At 42.2% G+C, this 27,181-nt stretch overlaps 1 protein-coding gene across 3 annotated transcripts in view; it reads right to left on the bottom strand.

Annotated features, from left to right (window-relative positions):
• The window catches only part of rad50 (RAD50 homolog, double strand break repair protein), a 141,320-nt gene that overhangs the window by 47,159 nt on the left and 66,980 nt on the right, over positions 1–27,181 (bottom strand). For all 3 annotated transcript variants that reach the window (XM_048543747.2, XM_048543748.2, XM_048543749.2), the window contains exons 13-16: positions 21,202–21,377; positions 19,570–19,807; positions 19,186–19,375; positions 11,731–11,857 (exon numbers count right to left, since the gene is read on the bottom strand). In XM_048543747.2, the coding sequence (XP_048399704.2) occupies positions 11,731–11,857; positions 19,186–19,375; positions 19,570–19,807; positions 21,202–21,377 (731 nt within the window). The remainder of the gene's footprint in view (positions 1–11,730; positions 11,858–19,185; positions 19,376–19,569; positions 19,808–21,201; positions 21,378–27,181) is intronic.

The raw sequence follows: 27,181 nt of genomic DNA, 5'->3' as shown, positions 1-27,181 counted from the left end.
ACTTTGTATTTATAGAGTGCCTTGCACAAAATAGAAAACAAACGTACATGGCATGAAAGCGGTTAAACAAAATCTGACTTCGCTGTGAGAGGTAAATCTCAAGGAGTAACTTAACCAGAGGACAGTACGTTGGTGGAGATGTTTAAGGAGCAGATTCCAGAGTGAAGTGCTGAGGTGGCTGAAGGAATGCCTACCAATGGAGAAGTATAACAAATGGACTGGAACGGTGCGCAGTAGGCCAGAACTGAAGGGGTGCCGAAGTTTTGGAAGGTTGCTGAGCTGGGGGTGATTACACGGCTAATGAAGGGCAAGGTCATGGAGTTCGACGCTGTGGAAAAGAATTTCAAGATTTAAGTGTTGCTGGATCAGCAGCCAGTGAGCTTCACAAACATGTCACACTCTAGTGCAAACAACATGCAGGAAAAGCCCAGCTGGTATATACGATTTCTTAGGTGCTGCAAATATAAAAGGGGTATAACCTGTTGGCCGGTCTGGGATGATGAAGGAGTTAATGCAAGAAAACAGCATTCTGGGAAACGTCTCTCTGGCACTTTAAACCTCTTTCAGAAAATCAGTGAGCAACTCCCAAAACCTCATCTTCCTTTTCGACACTGCACTGTTAGCTTCAATGAGAACACCAGCCTAGTTTTTTTCTAAACACCATTGATTTATCTTAAATATCACGATCAGTTGTTGGTGAAGTGAGGGTTAGCTTATTAGAGAAATCTATATATGTCCTCATACTGAGAGAACACAATCTCGGAAGCTTTCATGGAAGCCTCCGATGGAAAGCTAACAAGATTCCCTCAATGACTATACGTGGGAGGCCCCAACATGTTAAGCATATGGCCACTAACAGTCCTTCTCCTGGATTAGGGAGGCCAAGGTTAGAAACTCATCCTTGCCATAACAAATCACCGACGGCTCTGGACCAATGAGGGACCCAGGCCTGTTGGCAGGAGGGGTTTGATGTGGAGACAAGAGACCATCACCAAGGTTTTGGGGTTCAGGCAGAGGGAAATCATTCCCAGTGGGTTTAGCCCCTTTTGATGCCAGATCCCTTGATGAGGCACAGAGTGCTTTTGAATACCAGTGGCAGGGGTGAGGGCCTTACATGGTCTTTAACTGGCCATTTACTGGCCTTGATTAGCAACTGGGCAGGATGTCCAACCACTAGCGCCTCCGTCCCAATTCCATCTAATTAAATAGCCCCACCCCCCCCACCCCGTGTCCAAACATGCCACAAGAGGTGCCATAAAAACCCTCCTTGTTCTAGATGGGGTCTAACCCCCTGACATTTGTACACAAAGGGTAATGTGATGGCTGTGTTACATTTTGGATCTTCTGCACAACAATGTCAATGCTTGCATTTTGCTTTCCAATAGCTTTATGACACTGGCTGTGAATCTTTAGTGATTACTGTTTTGGAACACCTCAGCCCATTTCCTGCTCAATTGATATTAGCTCTGAACTTTGCTTGGTTTATACATGGTGGAGATTATCCATCAGCACAAGTCATATAGCACGTTTATCTATTCTCAATGGCCTCTGCCAGATACATGACCATTTCCTCATTGCATCGAAATCTAAATCTCATCTATTCTTCTTGTTCAAGGTAATACCACCCACACACATCTTCGTATCATCTGCATGCTTGCAGACTGGGCTCCCAATGCATTAATACAGATCAGTAATAGAGATGGTAAAGAATAGCAGTTCAAGCTTGTAGATACAATCAGTATCTGTCCCCCACACAAATAAGCTGCCAATAAATTTTTCCCACCAGAATGCAATAAATTCTTAATCTAATTCAAAAGCAGTTTGAAAACGATGCAGGACTCATCCTTCTGAGGCAGAACGTCCTGAGTTCAAGTCATAAGTGATACCAACTTGCATCAAGAATTCAGGGAGCTAAGTAACAAATTATAAAGCAGGACCTCGGAGACTGAAATGACTGGATTGTTCTCAGCGCCATGTGCTAGCGAGAACAGAATTAAGAGAATAGGGCAGATGAATGGATGGTTCAAAAGTTGGTGAAAGTGGGAGAATTTTAGATTCCTAGTTCACTGGGACTGTTTCTGGGGAAGGTGGGACCTGTACCTATTGGAGTCTGCTTCTGATCCAGAATGAGACCAATATTCTTTGGGTAGGTTTTCTAGGGCTTTTGGAAGTATTTTAATCCAGTTAGGCAGGGGGTGCATTCACAGAGCGTTAGTACAATAGGGACATAACATGCTTTAGTAAAGGAACCAAGACAGAGACAGTTCAGCTATGTTTGAGATTCAAGGGTGCAAGGTGAGGCTGGATGGTCTGTAATGCTCAGTATTATAGTTAAGACAAATGAGTTAAGGGAATGAATTGACACATGGAGGTGTGATATTGTTGCCATTAGCAGGCCTGGCAACTGAACGTTCTGCGGAATAGGGGATGGTCTAACTTAAAAATGCAACACCACCTCCTCTTTGAGGAGTCAGTTCCTGCAATAAGGAGTCACTAACTTGGAAGAATCTTCAAATGAGGCTTTGTGGATAGAGCTTAGAAATAACAAGGAGCAGTAACAATGCTGGCAGTGTATTATAGGCCCCCAGCCAGTCAGTGGGCAATACAGGAGCAGGTATGTAGACAATTCACTTAGGTGTGTAATATATTAGGAATTTTAAAAGTTCCCTAATGTTAGTTGGTATTGTCATAGTATAAAGGATTTGGAGGGCACAGATGCCTTGAAATGGATTGAGCAAGTTTTTTTGGAAACATGTAGAAGGGTCTGTGAGGGTCAGTACACAGCTGACTTAATTTTGGGGAAGGAAGCCAGTTGGTTGATGTGGCAGTGGGGGAGCATTTTAATGCAAACAACCACAAAACAGTATGATTTAATTGTTCTGGGAAAAGAGAAAGATGGTTTGTAAAGTGCTTTTTTTGGATTTAAGCAAGGTGGGTTTTAATAAAATAAGGTAGGATTTGGCTAAAGTAGTCTGGGAGCAGCTGATTGTGGGAAAATCTACAGCAAAACAGCAGGGGGTGTTCAAAAAGGAATTGGGGAATGCGCAGATCTTCATGTTCCCTTTACGGTGAAAATCCTGAATGTCTAGGAATACTCTGGAACAATTTACAGCATCAACAGTTCTCTTGGTTTTTATTTAGAAATACTCAGGACTGATTCAAAAGGCAGAGAGAGGCCTTTAGCAGGTGCAAAGCTGCCCTGGTGCAGTATAGAAAGTGTAGGTGAAACATAATAAATATTAGGCAAGATTGGGCATGAAAAAACACTGGCATGGGCCTTGTACAAAATTTTTGTATTCTCTTTTGTCACAGGGAAGGTCCCAGGGGACTGAAGAATAGCTAGCAACATTGTTTCTTGTTTAAGGAAGATAGTAGAAATAACCTGGGGAATTACAGGCCAGTGAGCCTTATATCAGTGAGAGGGAAATTATTGCAGAAGGTTCATATGGAAAGTATTTAATTCATATTTGGAAAAATACAGACTTATTAGTGAAAAGCAACTTGACTTTGTGCCAGGGAGGTCATGCCTCCCAAACCTGAATGAATGAGTTTTTTTGAGAGATGTCCAAGTCCCAAAGATATGTTGCCGATCTGATGCCAATGTTCAGGGCTAATGAAGGGCTCTCTGATGAAGGGTCTAGGCCCGAAACGTCAACTTTTGTGCTCCTGAGATGCTGCTTGGCCTGCTGTGTTCATCCAGCTCCACACTTTGTTACCAATGTTCAGGGCAATTGTTTTTGGCTGGAAATGAATTTGGAGTGAGTGGTTCAGTAAGCTTCACATGTTCCGGAAGGAGAGATCACGTAGGCTGTATCTAACTCCCAAAAGTATGTATGTAATCCGGGGAATTTGGAGGCAATGTGGGATTTGGTGCAGAGGGAAACTGGGTGCTTTCTGCTTGCCTATTTTCTGATTCATAGTGTGTAATTTGTTTTGTTTTAAAAAGCAGGATAAACTGAAGTCCAGGATCAGGCATCCAACACAACATAGTGACATTACAGATAAACTGTAAGTTCACTGGTTAATGACAGTTACTAAGTTGAATATTTTTCAGTTTGCAGGTAAACAGGATAAATATTTACAGCCCACAAACTAACAGTATGAAATTGCTACAAATCAAATTAAGTCCTAAATAACTCAAAAGAGAGAGATGCTGGGCCAGGGTGGGGAAATGGTGGACCCCATTGTGGTTCACAGTGGCTGCATCTGTTGGTTGCTTGAGGAAGTGTGGCTGAGAACTGATTTGCTGGACTCTGAGCTTCAAACAGTGCGGCACATCAGGGTGGCAGTGAGTTTCCTGGATGCTGTGTTTCAGGAGGCAGTCACAGCCCTTCGATTAACTACCTCAAATTTGGTCAGTGGTCAGGGACAGGATAGCGGGACTACCAGTGAGTAAGGGAGAGGGGTCTGGGATGTTCTGCCAAAGGAGCCTCAGCCTTTGAGCTTACTGAACATTTTTGAGATTCTTGCTGCCTGAATGTATGTGTGGGGACTGAAGGAGAATGAGCAAATGGACCACAGCATGATGGTACATGGGGGAAAGAGAAGAGAAATACAGCTGTAATTGGGATAGTACAGTCAGGGGAATAGACCGTGGTCTCTGTAGACAGGATTGAGTGTCCCAAAGGCTGTATTGCCTGCCTGGTGCACGGGTTCCGGATATCTCATCTGGGCTGCAGAGGAACATGGATTGAGAAGAAGAAAGATCCAGTTGTCGTGGTCCATGTATGCACCAACAAAATGGGAGGAAACAGGAAAGACATTTTGCAGAGGGAATGAGAGCAGCTCTGAGGTAAATTAGAAAGCAGAACCAAAAAGGTAGTAACCTCTGGATTATCACCTGAGCCATGAGCAAATTTCTACAGGGTCAACAAGATCAAAAAGGTAAATGTGTCACTCAAAGATTGGTGTGGGAGGAACAGGCTGGAACGCATGGGCCATTGGCACTAGTACTAGGAAGGATGAACTGTTCTGATGGGATGGGCTCCACCCACTGGCACTGGTGGCCTGGCAAATCACATGACTAGTGCTGTGGCTACAGCTTTAAACTAAATGGCAGCAGTTGTGGCGGGGGCAGGGAGCGTAATGTTTCAGTTCCATGGAAAATTAGGGAAAAAGTTAAAGGGGGTGAGGGCTCATCAGAGGTTGAAGTTTCCAGAACAATAATAGTATGGAAAGGGTCAGGAATTTAACTTCAGGCACAGTAAATAAGGGGACAAGTGTGAGAAGTAGAGCAAGGACTGACTGTGCTGTACTCAAACACATGCAGTATATGAAACGAGGGAAATGAGCTTGCATTGCAGATTGAAGTTGGCAGGCATGAGGTTGTGGGTATCACAGAGGCCTGGCTGCAAGGAGATAACAGATCGGGAACCAAATATCCAAGTTTATACATCCTATTGAAAGGACATGCAGAAGGGCAAAGTGGATGCAGTTGCCTTGTTAGTAAGAAATGGAATTGAATTGACAGCAAGTAGTGATATCGGGTCAGACGGCACAGAATCAGGATGGGTAGAGTTGAGGAGCTGTAAAGGAAATAAAAGACCCTCAAGGATTGACTACAGGCCTCCTAGCAGTAGTTAGGATGTGGGGAAGAAAATAAATCAGGAGCTAGGAAAGGCAAGTAATACAGGCACTGCTACTATAATCATGGGGGCTTCAATATGCAGGTGGACTGGGAAAAAAATCAGATTGGTAGCGGATCTCAGGAAAAGAAATTTGTAGAATGTCTGCAAGGTTTTTTTTGGAGCAGCTTGTGGTAGAGTTCATGAGTGAAGAGGCAATTCTGGATTTCGTGATGTGTAGTGAGGCAGACTTGATTTGGGAGGTTAAGGTGAAGGAACTGTTCGGGGGCAGTGACCGCAATGTGTTAGAATTCATCCTACAATTTGAGGAGAGAAGTTGGAATCAGACATAATTGTTTTGCAACTGAGTAACAATAAGTAGAAAGATCCAAGTAAGAACAGAGTTGATTGGAAGGGGCGCCTAGCAGGAAAGATCCTGGAGCAGCAATGGCAAAAGTTTGTATGGGGAAGCTGGGAAGCATAGCACAAATTCAACCCGAGGAAGAAGAAACAGGCTAAGGGAAGGACGAGGCATCCATGACTAGCAAGGGAAGTCACATAAAAGCAAAAGAAAAAGCGTGCAATGTGGCGAAGATTGGGAAGTCCTTAAAAACCAATAAGTAGGGGAGATAATGAAGTACAAGCGTAAGTAGCGAGTAATAAAGAAAATGACTGCAATTGTCGTTTTTTTTTTAAGTGTATCTAAAAGGTAAGAGAGAGGCAAGACCGGACATTGGGCCACTAGCAAATGAGACCAGAGAAGGAGCAATGGGAAATGAAGAAATGGCAGAAAACTAAATAGGTACTTTGCATTAGTTCTCATGGTGGAGGCACCAACAGCATAGCAGAGAGTCAGGGAGCAGAGGTGAGCAGTGTGGCCAGCACTAAGGAGGAAGTGCTAGGACAGCTGAAAGGTCTGAAGGTGGATAAATCAGATGGGCCACATGGGCTGCTCTCCAGAGTTCTGAAGCAGATAATGGAGGAAATTGTGGAGGCATCGGTGGTGATCTTTCAGGAATCACTGGAGTCAGGGAGGATCCCATAGGACCACAAAATGGGTAACATAACACCCCTATTTATGAAGGTGGGGATGCAGAATTCAGGAAACAATAGGCCAGTTAGCCTGATCTTGGTCATTGGCAATGTCTTAGAGTCCATTTGTTAAGGTTGAGATTGTGGAGTACTTGGAAGTGCATGGTGAATAAGACCATGCCCAGTAAATCTGTCAAGACTTTTTTTGAGGAGAAAATGAGCAAGTTAGATAAAAGGAGGATGTGATCTATTTGGATTTTCCAGAAAGTCTTTGACAAAGTGCTGCACAGGAGGCTGCTAAATAAGATAGGAGTTCACGGTTTTGGGGGCAAGGTGCTGGCATGGATACAGGATTGGTGACTGGCAGAAGACAGAGTCAAGATAAAGGGTTTTTCCCAGGTTGGCAGTTGGTGACTAGTGGATTCCACAGATGTCAGTGTTGGAACCACAATTATTCGTGTTAAACATTAACAATCCGGACAACAGAACTGGGGCATTGTCGCTATGCTTGTAGCTGATATAAAGATAGGTGGAGGGACAGGTAGTGTTGAGGGAATGGGGAGGCTACAGGGAGGACTTCGACAGGCTAGGACAGTGTGCAAAGGAATGGCAGACAGTATACAAAAAGTGGGAAAGTGAGAAGTTGTGCAATTTGGTCAGAAGAATGGAGGCATAAACAATTGTTGTGGATATAGCGAAGTTTTGGTGGTACTGACTCAATGGGCCAAAGGACCTCTTCTGTATTCTATGATTCTCTGACACTGCCACTACCCCCCAACTAATCCTACCAACCCACACCAACTCTCCATTTCCATGTTGTTTTTATACAATCAATTTCCAATCTTCTGTTCAAGGATTTAAACAGAAACAAAATTACCATTTTTCGAAAAGGGACTAAAAATTGCTTTCCAATAGTATGAGAATTTCAGCAAAAAGGTTGGATCATCTGAACAAAGGCTGACAAGAGACTGTAAAGCTTTGTACGAACACATTCCATTTCTGACATAACTCCACAGAGGCCAGTATCCCCTAGTCACCCTTTAATAACACATGCACAGTACTTGACATTGGCCCAACGCCCTCAGGGCCAGCTCTCGAAATGAACAGGATGTCAGCCTGGGCTCCCTGATTGGATGAGTGTAACAGCCCCACTCAGGGAACTCAAATTCTATCTTATTAACCTGACTAACCTTATTATAATCACATCATCTTCAACCACTGTATCTGTGGATTCTGTGGGATCAGTAACTCTAAGTATTGTTCCTCACTTGGACATTTTTTTGTCTAACAACCAACAACATAATTTTCAAAGGGAGATGAGGAATCAAAATCTCAGTTGAAAGATGAAATCATTTCAGTCTTTGTTGTGGCAATTTCCTTGCATGACATACAAAACCGCAATCAGAGATATCACATGGCTGGAAAGTATTGAAATAATGCATCACCCTAGTCATAAAATTGACTGCCATCATTTCCAATACAGGCCAAACCTTCTCTGGGCAACAGAAAAGTTCTCACATCTTATCATCCTTCTACTTAGCTTTCATTTCTAAAACAGAATTACACTAACTTGCATACATATTCCCAGCAGCTATGCATTAAATCATTCATCAATAAGCAAAGTCAACATTTTGATAATAGATATGACATTCTAGCCAAAAATACATTACATTTCAGAAGGTGAACAACTTGGGCCTTTTGTTTTACCTAAAGCATTGTTTGAATAAAAATACATTGTGCAAAATGTCTATTTGAAACATTTGTATATCAAGTTGCAGGAAATTGGTTCAATGTTTGGCTTCATCTATTCATCTAAACAAGAAATATAGTGTGTTTCATTATCAACTTTGCATCCACAGAATATCCCTAAGCAATTCACAGAGATGAGTCACGAGTTACTTGCTTTGTATGAACAGCTAGCGATTTGACAAAGCAAACAGAAAATGAGAGAACTAACTATAGCTGATTAGTTTTGGTGATGCTTAGGTTCTGGATGAACCTTGATCAACTCTTTGAACAATGCCATGGGACACTGTATATCCCCACTATCATTTAAAAACCTACTCCAAAGATCTGACCTTGAATGATGCTCAGTGCCAGTAGAGATTAAGCACAATAATGCTTGCCATGAGTGCTGACAGCTGTAACTTGGCATACATTTTTAAAAAAGAAAATTGCCTCAAAATGTGCCTGTTTTTTGTGTGACTGCTCTTAACTCAGCGGTATATTCAAGTTATTATGTGATAAGCACAATAGACTGAATTAAAACACAATCCAACAATATATCTTTTGCCACACTTTATGCAGAGCTGCTTTTTTATTTACCTCATAATAAGAAAAACAGGGCTTTCCCAGTCACGCTCAATAAATTCCCACACTATGGTTATCTCTACCTATGCAACAGCTGCACAGCAAGATGCCTTAAAAATTACTTTGAAGCAGTTTTACCTTACTAAATCTCCCTATTAAACCATGCCCAGCATATCAGCTACTTACCACAATGTGGAGAAAATTACAATGACTAATTACTGTCCAGTTTATGTTCATCAAAATTTAAATCAACCTGTATGCCCTTCCAAATCCATGATGACTATCATCTAGAAGGGCACAGGCAGCAAAAACACGAGCACACCACCAACTACAAGTTCTGCTCCAAGCCTCTCACCACCCTAACTTGGAAATATATAGCTATTCCTTCACTTTTGCCATTCAAAACCCTGGAATTCCCTCCCTAACAGCATTGCAGATCTATCTACTTCGAGTGGACTGCAGTGGGTCAAGAAGGCTGCTCACCACCACCTTCTCAAAGGTGACTGGGACGTGCAAAAAGGTGCTGGCTCGGTCAACAACACTGACATCGCATGAGTGAACGAAAATAAAAGGATCTGGTAAATGCACACAAACCAAGCGAGCTATATCTGACACTCATTTTACCATCAGCACTGTAAGCTCTGCTTATAAATACACCTCAAAGTTACAGTTCTGAGGAAGAGTCACCAGACCCGAAACATTAGCTCCGATTTCTACTCATAGATGCTGCCAACCTGTTGAGCTTTTCCAGCAAGTTGTTACTGTTTCTCAAATTTACAAGACTCGCTGCCTTATTCCAGTTTTCTTTTTTCATTCAAGTGATGAGAGTATTTACTTCCCATCCCAATTTTCCCTGGAAAAGGTGGTACAGACTTGCTTTCTTGAACAGCTGCAGTCGTATCATGCAATGCCGTTAAAGGAGGTCCAGGGTTTTAACTCAGCTACTGTGGCAATGCAGTTCTAACCAAGGATGGAATATGGCTTGGAGAGGACTTCATAACACTGTATTCCAATGTATCTGCTGCCCTTGTTCTTCCAGGAGGCTGGAGTCACAGTTTTGAAAGATGCTGCCAAAGAAGCCTCAGAAAGATACTGCAGTGCATCTTGTAGATGGTATAGACTGCCAACACCCTACATTAGTGAAGAGACTGAATGTTGAAGGTAGTAAATGCGATGCCAATCAAGTTGCTGCTTTTTCTTGGATGGTGTCAAGCTTCCAGAGTGACGTAAGGGCTATACTCATCCAGGCAAAAGGAGAGTATGCCACCACACTCCTGAATTGCACCTTGCAGACGATGCACAAGTAAGTGGGAGCTTGGTGGTGAGTTATTCGATGAAAGAGTCTGTGCATCTGACCTTGTACGCACAGTATTTATATGGCCGATCCAGTTCAATTTCTGGTCAATGATAACCCCACAAACTATGTTCCTGCAAATTATTTTGTCTTCTGCTCAGAACTTAAGAGGTCCGTTCACAGCAGTGACTTCCAAATGTGAAAGTCAACATGTTGGCACATTAAGAGACATCCATCCTAGGACAAGCCAAACAGAGACACGCACGAGAATTCCTAGAAGCATGGCATTCCAACCGGAACTCTATCAACAAACACACTGGCTCCAAATCAATCTACCATCCTCTGAGAAAAAGAACAGGAAACGACATCACCAAACCAAGGAAACCTAAACAGATAAATAGAAAGCGGGACATAACACCAGCGCTTCATCGGAGGCTCACTGATGATGTTACAGAGAATGGTGATGAAATGTCTGAAAACTAACCTTCCAGCTCAGCGAGCATACTCACATCCAGAACATTGTGACATATGTGGACGTTCAGAACAATTGTGCCGCTTAGAACAAATGTTACCCCCAGGATCTTAATATTGGGGGAAATTCAGTGACTTAATACCACTGAATGTCAAAGGGTGATTCTCTCCTGTTGGAGTTAATCATTATCTAACACATGACTGTTTAGTGGCAAGCAACACGTGTGCTGCCTAAGACTGGGCAGCATCAACTGTCTGAAGAGTTAAAATGTTGCTGTGCATTGTGACATTGTTAGTGAACAGCCACACTAATGGAGCTTATAACGGTATAATGCTGCAATTGAAAATTATTGATTCATATTTTATATTGATGCCAATTTAATTCAAATTTGAAGATAATTCACTTTGGCACTCATGGGAATCATGCTATCTTGCTTAGCAAAGGCTAAGATCCTTCCCTTATTAAATTAGCCCATAAATCAAATTCAGTGAGGTTTCCTATGAAGTTATGGGGGTGGGTAAGGGAATAATGTGTTTTTTACAGTGAAGACCTATATCCAAGACTGCATGATGATGACAGAAATAACTTGGATTTCAACCTGACAAGAGACACACCTTATGATCTGAAACTTCAGCTAGACAAGACTGCATCTCTGTTTTTACTTAGGATTGCAATACTGAAAGCCAACATTATAATTAAGTTGGCCAAGGCAGTTGCTTATTTACTGGATAACAGACTAATTTCTGCCATTTAATTGCGCACATTGCTGCAAGATAATGACACATTAATAAACTGATGTAGGTGAACAGAAAGCTCACCCATGCCATGAGTTGGTGAGTGCACAGTTTTAGCTGGTTAAACTCAACACGAGAAGGTACTGATGTTTAGGGCACTCAATGAAAAGTTTGGACTTTGGTAAGTGGACACCTGGGTTCCTCTGTTTAGAGGATGTCAGACAGGGTGCTGTTTGTAATTAACCTGAGCCGAAGGCTGATTTGGGAACCTCAGATGGAAATGCAAGCATTTACACTTTAAGAGCAATCTTTACTCTTTCTTACCTGTCTCCAGTTGAAGCTGCATCTCTTGCTTCTCCTGGTTGACCTGCTGCATTGTGCGGTTCACATCTACTCCCTGAAGCTTCGCAGCTTGCTGGGCAATCTTTCGTTCAACATCTCTCAATTCCATCTGACAAAAAAAAAGCCATGGACAACCATTACAAATGGAACCAAATCATGTATCATGAAGCCATTCGGCCCACTCAGCCTTTCCTGACATTTTGAAAGAGCAATCTGACTCATCCCATTCCCCTGCATTTATTTCCATTTCAGATTCAAATACTTTGGAACATTACTCCTGAATCTGATTCTTGTCTTCTTGCATGGAACTTTTTCCACAGAGGGTGGTGCGTGTATGGAACAAGCTGCCAGAGGTGTTGGTGGAGGCTGATACAATGACAACATTGAAAACGCATCTGCATGTGTATATAAATAGGAAGGGCTTAGAGGGATATGGGCCAAATACTGGCAATTGGAACTAGGTAAGTTTGGGATGTCTACTCGTAGATAACTTAGAACATAGAACATTACAATGCAGTACAGGCCCTTTGGCCCTCGATCTTGCGCCAACCTGTGAAACCAATCAGAAGCCCATCTAACCTACACTATTCCATTATCATCCATCTGTTTATCCAATGACCATTTAAATGCCCTTAAAGTTGGCGAGTCTACTACTGTTGCAGGCAGGGTATTCCACACCCTTACTACTGAGTAAAGACCCTACCTCTGACGTCTGGAATATATCTATCACTCCTCAATTTAAAGCTACGCTCCCTTGTGCTAGCCATCACCATCCGAGGAAAAAGGCTCTCACTGTCCACCCTATCCAATCCTCTGATCATCATGTATATCTCTACTAAATCGCCTCTTATCCTTCTTCTCTCTAATGAAAACAGCCTCAAGTCCCTCAGCTTTTCCTCACAAGTCCTTCCCTCCATACCAGGCAACATCCTGGTAAATCTCCTCTGCACCCTTTCCATTGCTTCCACAACCTTCCTGTAAGGTGGCGACCAGAACTGTACGCAATACTCCAAGTGCGGCCGCACCAGAGTTTTGTACAGTTGCAACATGACCTCAAGGCTCCGAAACTCAATTCCTCTACCAATAAAACCTAACACACCATACCCCTTCTTAACAGCCCGATCAAGCTGGGTGGCAACTTTCAGGGATCTATGCACATGGACACCGAGATCTCTCTGCTCATCCACACTACCAAGAATTTTACCATTAGCCCAGTACTCTGTATTCCTGTTACTCTTTCCAAAGTGAATCACCTCACACTTTTCCACATTAAACTCCATTTGCCAACTCTCGGCCTAGCTCTGCAGGTCATCTATGTCCCTCTGTAACCTGCAAAATCCTTCTGCACTATCCACAACTCCACCGACTTTAGTGTCATCCGCAAATTTACTAACCCATCCTTCTACACCCTCATCCAGGTCACTTGTAAAAATGACAAACATCAGTGGCCCCAAAACAGATCCTTGTGGTACATCACTAGTAACTGAACTCCAGGATGAACATTTCCCATCAACTACCATTCTCTGTCTTCTCACAGCGAGCCAATTTCTGATCCAAGCTGCTAAATCACCCCTTGTGAGTCACGACCTACCCTTCACAAAACTGTGTTGACTATCCCTAATCAAATATTCCTATCTCTTATAATCCTCTCCAACACTTTACCCACAACCGTAATAAGGCTCATTGGTCTGTAATTACCAGAGTTGTCTCTACTCCCCTTCTTGAACAAGGGGACATTTGCTATCCTCCAGTCTTCAGGCACTAATCCTGCAGACAACGACGACATAAAGATCAAAGCCAAAGGCTCTGCAAACTCATCCCTAGCTTCCTAGAGAATCCTAGGATAAGTTCCATCCGACCCAGGGGATTTACCTATTTTCACACTTAGCAATTCTGCAAACACTTCCTCCTTATGAACCTCAATGCCATCTAATCTAATAACCTGTATCTCAGTATTCTCCTCAACAACATTGTCTTTTTCATGTGTGAATACTGACGAAAGATATTCGCTTAGCGCCTCTCCTAAAAAGAGTCTGCTTTTGTGTTGTTTGACTCTAGACCTTGACCCTCCATAACCCATTGATTACAAAAACTTGCCATGTTCTTTTCTTTAAACCTTTTGTAACACTAAGGCGCTGCATGTACAATCTTTGGCATTGCTCAGTCTTTTGCTGAGTTCAAACCATTTGTTACCCCACGCCCCGAAACGTGACGACTGACTCAATTAGAGGTGGGAGGGACACTGGCAATGCTTTATTTTGACAAGAGCACATTCTTGTGTTTAGTCTAGGTGGTTAGTGAAAGGATTATTAGAAATGGGGCATTAAAAACTGAGATGGGGAGAAATTTCTTCACTCAGTAGTCAGCCTGCGGAATTTTCATGCACAGAAAGCAGTTGAGGCCAAACATTGTATCTAACTCTTCTTGAAAACAGTTAGGGTTAAAAAGATTGAAGAGTGTAGAGAGAAAATGGGAACAGGGTACTCAGTTGGATGATCGGTCATGATCAGCTCGAAGCGCCGAATGGCCTACCGCCGCTCCTGCTTTCTATGTTTCTAACATGTTCCCACTACTAATTAGTCCAAGGGTCACTGACAGTAGTTGGAGTGGATAACCTGGCAAACTGCTATCATTCTCAACAGGAAAGAAACAGAATACCATTGTAGGAAACCATCAATTCAAACCAGGAACCACTAGGACTACACTAACTAGCATCACACAACTGAAAACTTCTTCAAGCTTGCTTTTACAAAATTTAAAAACTATCACCAATTCGTATTCCACATTTTGTCCCATAATAACTGATCAACTAGAGATAACCCGCTAATTCAAATGCAAGAGATAGGAAATGCAATGGGAAATAATTAGAAGCACAGATCAACATGAAATATTGGGTTGAATTTTCATCACCATGATGCTGGTGGGCCTCGCCCCTCTCAAACCCACTATGTCCTCTTAAGGCAACCGCACTGCAAATGTCAGTCCAAGTGTGCCACTCTATCCCCATGGATCTTGATGCTCCCGATGCTAGATTATACCCCTCCACCCACCCAGACCCTCAATGCTCCTCCTACCCCCAATGCCAGATTACACCCTGCCCTGGTGCCTCATATGCTAGGCTATGCCCCTTGTATCACCATCATGCCCACTTTTCCCCTCCTCATAACTTGCTGTACAAAAGCACACCACCTCCATGCCCACTGACGCATTGTAGGGTAAAGGAACCAAAAAGTGATAATAGGGCATGTAAAAAAAATTGTTTATTTTCCAGTGTGCTATAAAATGTCCCTTTACTACTGGGCAATAAAAGTGTTAATCATCCAGATCTTTGAAAGTATTAATAGCAGAAACTGCAGGCATGTAAAATCACTTAACTTTGCATAAATAGACACTGTGGAATCGACTGCAGAGTTCAGAAAACTAAAGCTGTCAATCAACATTCCTCTTAGGGCTCAGGGGTTTCCACAAACTAATGGATTTCCGGAACTTCAGGCAAGAATCTCAGGGCATACCCTAAGAGGCACTATTGGAAATCACAGATGCCAGGTAAAGGATCAGGAATTGCAGAATTAGGACCCACCTGCCATTTTTAAACAATACCCCAGTCCTCCTGACTTTGCAAAAATCCGGGCTATCAACTCTGTTTCTTTCTCTACATATGTCACCTGGCCTGTGGTTTTTCCAAAACATCTTTTGTCTTATTTCTGATTTTCATTTTTTGTGGCATTTTGTGTATTACAAATTATGAAACATTGTGAATTATGCATAGCTACACACTAAGGACCTTAATCTTGATCTCCTCAGAAAACTCAGCTGACAGATCTGAAAGTCATGTGTCAGGGTCACTTCAGAACACAACTACAATACTGTAGCTGGAGATTACACTGGTACAAATTTAAATCTCACTGCCAACCTATCATAACTGGCTACATCTCAATTGGGCTTTCAAAAGAATCTGCTTAACCGACGAGTTTATTGAGAGAACGCTGATAGAATATTTTCTGAGCGCGGCTGTGCACGGTAGCAAAGTTATAAAAGAGATAGCATGAACAAAGAGTAGCAGATCAGGCAAATTTAGTGTCAATTTAGCGCCACCAAGTGGTCATGTTTTGTTAATTAAGTCAGCTCATCAGATATTGACAGGGCTCAGTATCAACAAAGGATGTTAAAAACTCAACAGAATAGACAGCAGAAGTCAAAAAGAATTCAGACTAATTCATTTTCTTGTGAAAGATTTGATTTTTCAATCGTATTTGACAGCATATCCCTCTTCAAGAAAGCATTAAGAAAACATTTTTCGTTAACTATCCCGGCACCAAAACGTCTCTTCAAATGAAAAGCAACAGAAAACTTATTCCTTTTTACAATGAGTAACCAAGCAGTAGAATTTCCACAGGACGTGATATGGAATTATTACAAAAATCTAAGCACTGCTTTGAATATTCTCCTACGTGTACAAGTGGTGATCACTCTCAATATCGCCTTTTAGGAGTGTGCTGCATATCTAATTATATAAAAGGACTATCTGAGGATCCAATGATAATATTCACTTGGGGCTGAACTAGACGATGTTATTCACACAAGCCTTTCTATGTAATTCCTTCACCATGATGTACAGGGAGTCCGTGCTCGCTAGGTGTACAGGGAATCCGTACACACTACATCAGCAAGGACTCGCCATGCTTCACTCTTTGGAGGCTGGTTAGCTCAGTTGAATGGACAGCTGGTTTGCAATACAGAGAGATGTCAAAAGTATGGGCTCGGTTGCCCTATTAGCTGAAGTCACCATGAAGGATTTTCCTTCTCAACCTCTCCCCTCACCCAGGGCATGGTAACTTCTCACAGTAAACCCACCACCAGTCATCTCTCTCTCTAATAAGAGCAGCCCAATGGTCCTCTGGGGTTTCTTGCAGGAATTCAGCCAGGGTTACACATCACATGTCAGCTGAAGGGACAGGCAGGTGATCTAATCCAAAAACTCTGCCAAAAATGCCCACTAAGATGTGCCATGGGAGAGTCCAAGAGTGAGGGTGTACGCAGAGTCGAGAACTGCAACATTTTAAAATACACAGTGACTCAACAATACAGCATGTCTGGGAATCTAACCTGAACCATTCACTTAGAGCAGCCATTATATAAAAAAATATAACCAACTTAACCCATTAGATGTAGGAGCAGAGGAAGTCTGCTCTGCCTTTCAATGTGATCACAGCTGATCTGACAATAAATGGAAGTCATGACAAAGCAATAATTCAAGGCAAGCTACAATGAGAAATTTCAAGCATGCAGATCAGTGGGTATCACTGATATGAGTCTGAATAAGACAGTGGTCTCCAAATATTTATAAACCCATGATAATTTGCTTTAATTGGCCTCTAATATAGAAAGTAAAAAATCAAGTCAAGGCTCATCACAGTAATGACACAAACAAAGACGACGACATAAGGAGTGTAGTCAAAGGCTGGGTCAGCAAAGCAACCTTCAGGAAGGAATTCAACAGGAAAGATGCGACATGGGAAGATGTCGAGATGGAATTTCAGAATTTAAGATTTACCCGGCTCTAGGCATAATGTTAAAGGCAAACTGAAGTATTATGGGTCAGAAATTCAGTTGCGTGGTCTAATTCCACAGCACATCTTGCAATACATGTATTAAGAGTTTTGCTCAATTTCTGTCTACTTCTATCAACAGTATCTTACAGATCCTCCAACTTCTGTGAACGCAGCACCACGATAGCATTCACACTGAACGAATAATGATACTCAAATAATTCCTTAAATAATTCAGTATGGCTTGCAAGATACTAAATAGCTATAAACGGCACAAAAGGATGAATTGCTGTTTTCTTTGGGCTGCATTCAGATATTGATCGGAACATTGTTCCAAGCGCAAATGTTAGACTAGGAAAGATTATTGGAATAGTGAGTTAAGTGAATAGAAAATAAGGTTATAAAGGTGGAGGAGAAGAAGTAACCCATTCAGATCAGAGCCGACTCTGCCTTTCATGGCTGATCCAATAATCTTCAGCGTCACTTTCTTGTCTTTTCCCCATAATCCTTGATTCCTTTACTGATTAATAATCTGTCTTCATTACTGAGCCTCAATAGCTCCCTGGGGTAAAGAATTCCGCAGATTCAGAATCTATAGAGAAGAAATTCCTCCTTATCGCTGTTTTAAATTGATGACTTCTTATTCTGAGATTACATCCTCCAGGCATTGACTTTCTAACAAGGAGAAACAATCTTTCTGTATTTGCCATTCTAAATCCTGTAAGGATCTGGAGTGTTTCAAAAAGGCTGTCCCACATTCTTCTAAATTTCAATGAGTACAGGTTAAACCTGCACAGCCTCTCCTCATGACATGGTCCCTTCATGTATGTTATTAGTCTAGTGAACCTTTTCTGGACTGCTGTCAATGCCAGTACATCTTGTGTAAAGGGAACAAAACTGATCACAATATTCCGACTGTGATCTGACAAGCCTTGCACAGTTTTAGCAAAACTTCTCTATTTCAAGGCTCTACTGCGTTTGAAATAAAGGCCAACATTCTATTTGCCTACCCTACAATCCACTGAACCTGAATGCCTGTTTTTCGAGATTCATCGACAAGGACTTGCAAATCCCTCCTTTCAGTGGTTTTTCCCACTTAAACAACATCCAACACCCCTATTCTTCCTGTCCAAAATGCATAACCCTCAAAAGTCACTTATTTACAATTATATTGCCTCAGGGAGGGGATGGCCTAGTGGTATTGTCACCGGACTGTTAATCCAGAGACCCAGATAATGTTCTGGGGACCTGGGTTCAAATCCCGCCATGGCAGACGGTGGAATTTGAATGCAAAAAATATCTGGAATTAAGAATCTAATGATGGCCATGAATCCAGTGTCAATTGTAGGAAAAACACCATCTGGTTCACTAATGTCCTTTAGGGAAGGAAACTCCCATCCTTACCTGGTCTGGCCTACATGTGACTCCAGACCTACAGCATTGTGGTTGGCTCTTAACTGCCCTCTGGGCAATTATGGACGGGCAATAAACGCTGCCGAGCCAGCAATGCCCTCATCCCGTGAATGAATAAAGAGGGAAGAAAAATTTAAAGCACAATAACATGCACACGATCTTCTTAGCAGATAGAAGTGGTGTAGGATGTATGTTGGACTTGCTTTGCGTGGCTTTTCTCCAAAATCACAGCTCTGGAGACGTCAACCTTTCAAAGACAGCGCCAGCTACCAAAAAGGACAGCAGTGATCTGACAACAGAAGTTTTTCAATACTGTGCAAGTGAAGCATGCATACTGCTGAGCCAACAAATGCAGAAGAATTCAGAATTGCTAAAGTACTGAAGTCCCAGCAAGACTTTGAGAAATTCCACAGACTTCTGTCGGAATCCACAGAATCTTTCAATGAGCTTTTGAAAGGAATTTGCAAACAGTTACCTGGTATCTCTCCATAAGCAATACATCTTGCAGACAAGCTTTTGCAGTGCCTTCCTCAGACAGGAAAACAGCAAGAAGGGTCTCCTGTTCCTCCACATCATTCTTCAGACGCTGAATATCTCGATTGAGGCTCTGAAGTTTATTACGCAATTCAGGTAAATCCATTTCCTTAAGTTCAACAACAGATTCCCTGCAGAATAAAACATCTGGGGAGTCATTTCACTATTTTAGAATCAGCCTGTCAGACTGAGCATCAAATCTAAACAGCTTGAGAGAAACAAAGACTCTAATCATTTAAGCGAGCGAGCAACCAGTGAGTTAATAACCAGGGAGGGTAGAAACGGCAGGAGAGATCAGCAAAACCAGCTCTGGTTTATTTTATACCTGATCGGTTTCAATCCCATCATCTCATCGCGACGTTTTTCCTTCTTCTTCAGTTCCGACTCGGCTGATTTAAGTTTATCTGGGACAAGCCGCAGTTTTGACTGCAGATCATCGATGATGTCCTGTAACTCAGCCTCTGAGGGGAAAACACGCTGACAGACAGGACAGCAGGGCTCATTTTCCTCCGTTAACTGGCTAATAAACTGGCTGTAGACGGCCGTTGCTCCAGAAAGCATAGCTGGGGATAATAAAGATCAGACCAATGAAGAAAACCAGGTTTCAATTTTTTCTCCCCCCTAGGTAGGGGCACGGACGAAAGATCAGCAGAGCACACGAAAACCTAAATTCCCCTCATCAGGCTACACATTTGCTCAGCAATGAAAAGAAAGCATGCTGAAGTGGCCAACACACTCTGCCTCTTTTCACAGCTTAATCTGTGTAGTGTTAGAAATACAACATTTAAAATCAAACCTTTGTTTGCAGTGCTTTAAGGTTCATTATTCTCTGAGGGAAGAGATGGCCTTGGTAACCTAGAGACCCAGGTAATGTTCTGGGGACCTGGGCTCAAATCCTGCCACAACAGATTAAATGTAAGTTCAATAAAAATCTGGCATTAAGAGTCATATCCATTACCCATCTGGTTCACTAATGTCCTTTAGGGAAGCAAACTGCTATCCCTAGCTGGTCTGGCCTACATGTGACTCCAGACTCTCAGCAATGTGGTTGACTCTTAACTGCCCTCTGGGCAATGAGGGATGGGCAATAAAGCCCACATTCTGTGAATAAATTAAAAACACAACTTATACAGATGCAGATTGCCAAGGTTATGCAAGTTATAGAGTTCTACAACATGGAAACTGGCCCTTCGGACCAACTTGCCCATGCTGTCTAGTTTTCACAATTAAACTAGTTCCATTGGCACAACATCTCCAAGAATATGGAACACAACACAGAAAATAAGTCTGTCACCAATTTGTATGTGGTGAATCTTTAAGGAAAAACAATGGGAATAGACTGACAACGGATGGACTGTAGCAGTTCAAGGCGGCACCTCACCACCACCTTCTGAAAGGGCAACTAAGGACAGGCAATAAATACTGGCTCATTCAGCCATGTCCACTTTCCACGAATGAACAAAAAAACAAACAAAAAAGTAAATTAGGACAAGGCTGGTGGGGTCAGGGGCAAGAGGAGTGCTCAGGGAGTTTGTGTAGGTTGAACTACTGGTCGAGATAATCAAGCCGCTACTGGGTGTGCACAAATGGAGCCAAACAATGTGGGCTTAAGGGAAGTGAACAGCCAAAGAGAAGCACTGAACAAGGATGGGTGGCTTAATCATCTCAAAAGCTGGCAAAGTGGAAAAGAATAAGACAAGGTCAGATTTCACCGATTGCTGTTGGTGACCTTGGTGGTTCTGTGTAAATGCCAAGCGAGGATGTTAAGCAAGCAGCAAGGGAAATAAAGGTTCAATTTGGATAGGAAAAGCCGGTGTGGCCATTGTGCGAGTTAGAACAAAGCAAATGGTCAATAAAAAGTGTGGCGTCACCAAAAATTCACCCAATTTCCTTTTGGTGCAGAAAGCTAATCGAGGTCCATTCAACAAGGGGGCACTGAGTTATATTCTACACTCACCTCTCTGCTTTGATGTCTTTTCGATGTCATCCTGAAGTTTATACAGGTCACTCTCAAAATCCTGGCCTCCACATACGTCGAAGAGTTTCTCCTCGTAGGTAGAGAGTTGCTGTTCTTTTGCTTTCAGCGCAGCACTTGTGTGATTTTTGTTCTGGTCGGCTGAAGCTAACTCCTTACTAAAAAATTCAGGAAATAAAGTTTCATGTAAAGCCTTACACGTGCAATCTCAATGTGTTCAAAATGGTTCGCAATATCCAAGTCTAACTGGTGCCTTCACTGGCTACCCTATATTTGTACTCCATTCTCTTTGAAATAAAAGCCAACAGTCCGTTTGTTCTCCCTATTATCTGCTAGCATTTTGTAAGGACGGCCACAAATCTCTGCGCTGCTGCTTTCTCCCTTTAAATGATATTCAGATCCTCTATTCTCCCTGTCGAAGTGCAAGACCTCACATTTTTCCACATTATGTCCCATCTGTCAAGTTCTGCGTACTCACCGAACATGTCTATCACCGTCGGCAGATACTGTCATCTTCACCATTCTCCAACTTGGTGACATTACACCCAAGTCATTGGTATGCATGGTTCATGATTGTGGCCCCAACACTGATTTTTGTCGGACTCCACAATTACAGGAAGACACCCCAAAATAACTTCCTTAACCCAGCTATTTTTTTTATTGGTTAGCCAATCCTTTATCCTTGATAATGTAATAACTCCAACACCATGGGCTCTTATCTTTTTAAGGAGCCTCATGTACAGTACCTCATTAAACGCATTTCAGAAATCTAACAATATTGCTTTTATTGATTCCCCTTTATGATATCTTCAAAAGAATTCCAAAGTTATCACACAATTTCTCCTTCATGAAGCCACGTAGACATTGCTGGATCACATTACATATTTAAATGCTCTGCTATGACATTCTTTATAACACAACTATACTGTTTTCAAAATAATAGATGGTGACCTTAACTGGCCTACAGTTGTTACCTCTTTTTGTCTCAGTCTCTTTTTGAACGAGAGTGTTTTGTTTGCAGGTTTCCAAAACCTTAGGGACTCTTTGTAAAATCAAGAATGCTCAGAAGGTTATCATTATAGGATCTACTATCTCTGTAGCTACCTCCTTTAAACAATCTAGGATGCATTGCACAAGGTCCAGGAGACCTAGTGGTCTTTAGCCCATTGACATACTTAACATAGAGACATAGAAAATAGGTGCAAGAGGAGGCCATTCTGTCCTTCGAGCCTGCATCACCTTTCAATACCATCATGGCTAATTATGCAACCACAGTATCCTATTCCTGCCCTCTCTCCATAGCCCTTGATCCCTTTAGCCACAACAGCTACATCCAGCTCCCTCTTGAATATGCCTAATGAGCTGGCCCCAAAGTTTCCTTGGGGGGGTGGGGGGGGGGAGAATTCCACAGGCTCACAACTCTGCGTGAAGAAATTCTTCCTGATCTCATTCCTGAATGACTTACCCCTTATTCTCAACCCTTGTTCTGGTCTTCCCCAACATTGTAAATATTCTTCCCTCATCTAGCCTGTCCAGTCCCATCAGAACTTTATGTGTTTCTATGAGGTCCGCCCTCATTTTTCTAAATTCCAGCGAATGTAAGGCCAGTCAATTCAGTCTTCTTCATAGGTCAGGCCTGCCATCCCAGGCATCAGTCTGGTGAACCTTCGCTGGACTCCCTTGATAGCAACAGCACACTTCGTCAGAGTAGGAGACGAAAACTGCACACTATACTCAAGGAGCAGCCTCACCAAGGTCCTGCATAACTGCGGCAAGACGCCCTTACTCAATAGCTTTCCTCACTGCCTGCTGCACCTGTTCCGCCTTGACACCCAAGTTTCACTGCACCTCACCTTTTCTTAAATTAGAGCTTTATCTTTAGTTTTAGGTGTTGCATTTATTCCACCCCCCCGCAACCCTTTATTGTTATTAGTGGTTTCTACCACAAAGACTGATGTAAAGTCAAAGTCATCTACTCTGCCATTTCTCGCACCCCCTCACTCTTTGCTCGATCTTATTCTCTACGGGGCCTATGTTCACTTTGGCCTCTCACTCCCATTTTATATATTTAAAGAAACTCTTTTTTTTTAAAATATTACTTAATGGTTCACCCTTAGAAAGATTCCCTCCACTCCTGTTAGTCACTTTTTGTTGGTTTTTAAGAGTTTTAGAATTTTCTGCCTGAACACTAATCTTTACTACATTGTTTTTATTTAATATTTAAATTTGAGACTAGGTATTGGTTTGATTGGATTACAGAATACAGCTACATTCTGTAATATAAAACCTAGTTAACCATGGTTACCTTATACCCTTTCAAGAATCCTTCTTCCTCACCGGCACATCTTTGTTGTGAGCCATTAATTACTTCTTAAATATTTTCCATCTTTCCTTAACCAACTTTCCTGTTAAACTCCTTTCCTTGTCCACTGCAGCCAATTCTGCCTTCACTCCTGTGGTAAATACCTCCATTGAATTTTAGCACAGTTATTTTTGACCCAAGTTTCTTACTCTCAAACCGAATACTAAATTTTAGCCACATTCTGGGCACAGTTTGAGGAGATCTTTTACACAGAACATTTACTATACCTGCCTTATTAATCATTACCAGATCTGAAATAGCCTGATCCCTGGATGAATCCACAACTTATTGCGTTTTATTAAACTAATCCAAATATCAGTAAGCTTCGCGTGGTTGGGGAAGAGAGATCACATCTGGAGTGAGATGCAGCCTGAGTAAGTATATGGTTTGGGGGCTTTGGAGGTAGTATGGGAACAGAAGCAGTAAACCTTGCTTTCTTCAATTTATTAGTTTAAAACTTAGTTAACAGGTTAATAAGGTAACTGACTCAGCTGACGGAGAGTTAGTCATCAGTCAATCACCTGCATCCTGAATAGGGCCTCAACTGCTGTTGATAACCATTGAAGCTTAACTGGTATGAATCAGCTCAATATAAGAGAAGGCGTATTGAGACCTATTGACCACATGGTCAAAGAGGAAAGATCACATCTGCAGTAGGATATGGTTCAGGCATTTTGGAGCAGTCTGGGAATTTGCTGCAGAAGACAAGTGATACTTGTTGCTTGGCTTTTGTTTTGTATCATTGTTTGCTAGGATTTATTATTAGTGGGATAAACTGAAGTCCAGGATCAGGGGCCCAGCACAAAATAGATTGATATCACAGGCTCGTTGGTTAGTAAAGCTGCTAACTTGATTGTCAAATGTTACTTTCAGCTTGAGTCTAAGCAGGTGAAATATTTAGAGATTACAAACTTTAAAAAAGGAAATTTTTAAAAACCAAATTAAGAACTAAATAAATAATTAAGAGAGACACAGGGCTAGGTGACTGCAAGATGCAGCAGCTGGTAGTCACAATGAACCACAACGGGGTCTATGTCTGTGGCAAGTATTGGTTGTTTGAGGGAATGTGGCTCAGAGCCGATAAGCTAGAGTCATAGCTTCGAACACTGCGACACATCAGGGAGGGGAGAACATGACTGAGATGCTGTGTTTCAGGAAGGAGTCACACCCCTTGTAACTAACTGGATGTAGCTAATTCAAGTGTGAGGTGATGCACTTTGGTAGGAGTAACCAGAAGGCAAAGTACAGGGCTAATGGTAAGATTCTTAGTAGTGTAGGTGAGCAGACAGATCTCGGTGTCCATGTACACAGATCCTTGAAAGTTGCCACCCAGGTTGACAGGGCTGTTAAGAAGTTATACAGTGTTTTAGCTTTTATTAATAGAGGGATCGAGTTCCGGAACCAAGAGGTTATGGTGAAGCTGTACAAAACTCTGGTGCGGCCACACTTGGAGTATTGCGTACAGTTCTGGTCACCGCATTATAAGAAGGATGTGGAAGCTTTGGGAAGGGTGCAGAGGAGATTTACTAGGATGTTGCCTGGTATGGAGGCAAGGACTTACAAGGAAAGGCTGAGGGACTTGGGGCTGTTTTCATTAGAGAGAAGAATGTTGAGAGGTGACTTAATTGAAACATATAAAATAATCAATCAGACGGTTACATAGGGTGGATAGGGAGAGCCTTTATCCTAGGATGGTGATGGCAAGCACGAGGGGGCATAGCTTTAAATTGAGGGGTGAAAGATATAGGACAGATGTCAGAGGTAGTTTCTTTACTCAGAGTAGTAAGGGAATGGAACGCTTTGCATGCAACGGTAGTAGATTCGCCAACTTTAGGTACATTTAAGTCGTCATTGGATAAGCATATGGACGTACATGGAATAGTGCAGGTTAGATGGGCTTGAGATCGGTATGACAGGTTGGCACAATATCGAGGGCCGAAGGGCCTGTACTGTGCTGTAATGTTCTATGTTCTATGTTCTATGTTCTATGTTCTATGTTCTATGTGAGAAATAGGCACCATAGTGGCTTATGGAGGTAGTGCATTTTGTTACCATTTTAAAAGCATAATTAGAAAATTACATCACAAATTGAGGGAATACAGACAGCTAGGGCTAAATTAAAAAGCAGAACCTAAAAAGGGTAAGCTCTAGATTACTGTCTGAACCACAAGCAAGTTGCACAGGGTCGACAGGATCTTTCCAGGTCCTATCAATGCCATTGGCACCAACATGGACTTCGACAATTCCCCTCCAGCCGTGAGGAGATTTCCTTAACACTGGCACCATGCAGGTAGCACAGGTTTCAGGGCTCACATTTAGAGAATGACATCTAAGCCTCTAACATTATTGTCCCTTATGGCTTACAGGGTCCTATTTGCATCCCACTTAAGTGGAGGGCATTTAATCATAAAGCGTAGTTGTGTAATATTCGCGGTAACGACCCCTGGTTTGGAGGAATGGTCTTTTTAGCCAAGACTAAACAGGTTGGGACTCCACTCACTGGAGTTTACAACAAGAGGTGATCTCATCAAAGCACACAGGGTTCTTTACGGGCTTGACAAGGAGTAAATCCTGAGGGGATGTTTCCCTTCATGGGATAGTCTAGATCCTGAGGGCATTGTCTCTCAATAAAAGGGGGACCCATTTAAGACTGAGATGGGGGTGCGGGTGGTATTTCTTCTGAGGACTGTCTCTTTGGAACTCCTTGCCACTCAGCCGTGGGGGTAGTGTCCTTGTGTATATTTAAGGCTAAAATAGATACCCAAATAGTCGGGAAAACTCTGGAAAGTGAACGTGAAGAATATCAGATCAACCATGTTTCCACTGAATAATGGAGCAGGATTGAGGGGCTGAATGGCCTAATGTTGTTCCTACTACTTATGGTCCTAGTTCAATAGCTTTCTTAATTACATGCTTCCACTGAATTCTAACCCATAAGCCTTAGTTTGGAAAATGTGACATTGGGCAGAAAACACAGTATTCCTACCTACAGAGATATTATGTTCTTCACTGTAAAGGCTTTAATCAAAGACACAATTATTGCCACACCAGGAAAAACACTATTTAATATTTGGGCATCCTGGTTAGTTGGGAACATAGCAAAAGGATCTATTGACGTAAATACAAATATTATTGATCACTGAATGACAATAGAATTCCACGATTCCAAATTTAAGTTTTGGAGTTGCTGACCATTTCGGAAATTTGCAGGAGGCAAGCTGGCAAAATTACGAAGAAGTCGCATTACAAAGGGTGACATCACAAGCTCATCCACCTGGATTTATAGGAGGAAAGAGGTGTGAGTGTAGTTCACATAGCCACTCTTCGAGGTAATGCCCAGCATCTGGACAGGCAGATGCTGTGGATGTGATGTGGCCTTTGATAAACATTGGGCAAAGTGCACCTGAGAGACGTGTGAAAATTGAAGCACCCAGGACAAAGTAGTGCAGTGTTGGTCTGAGGAAACACTAGGGCTTTCAGGGCACTGCTTAGAGTCGGTGGGCTACCATTACTTCATTATTAAGTGTGTTGAAGACTGTGTGTGCAAAAGAAGTTAATCTGAATAAAAAAAAACCAAAAGAACTGCAGATACTGTGAATC

This window comes from Stegostoma tigrinum, chromosome 13 (genome assembly GCF_030684315.1).
Source record: "Stegostoma tigrinum isolate sSteTig4 chromosome 13, sSteTig4.hap1, whole genome shotgun sequence".
NCBI classification, from domain to species: Eukaryota; Metazoa; Chordata; class Chondrichthyes; order Orectolobiformes; family Stegostomatidae; genus Stegostoma; species Stegostoma tigrinum.
The sequence above is the reverse complement of the archived record's forward strand: the minus strand, read 5'-3'. Positions and strand labels throughout refer to the sequence as shown.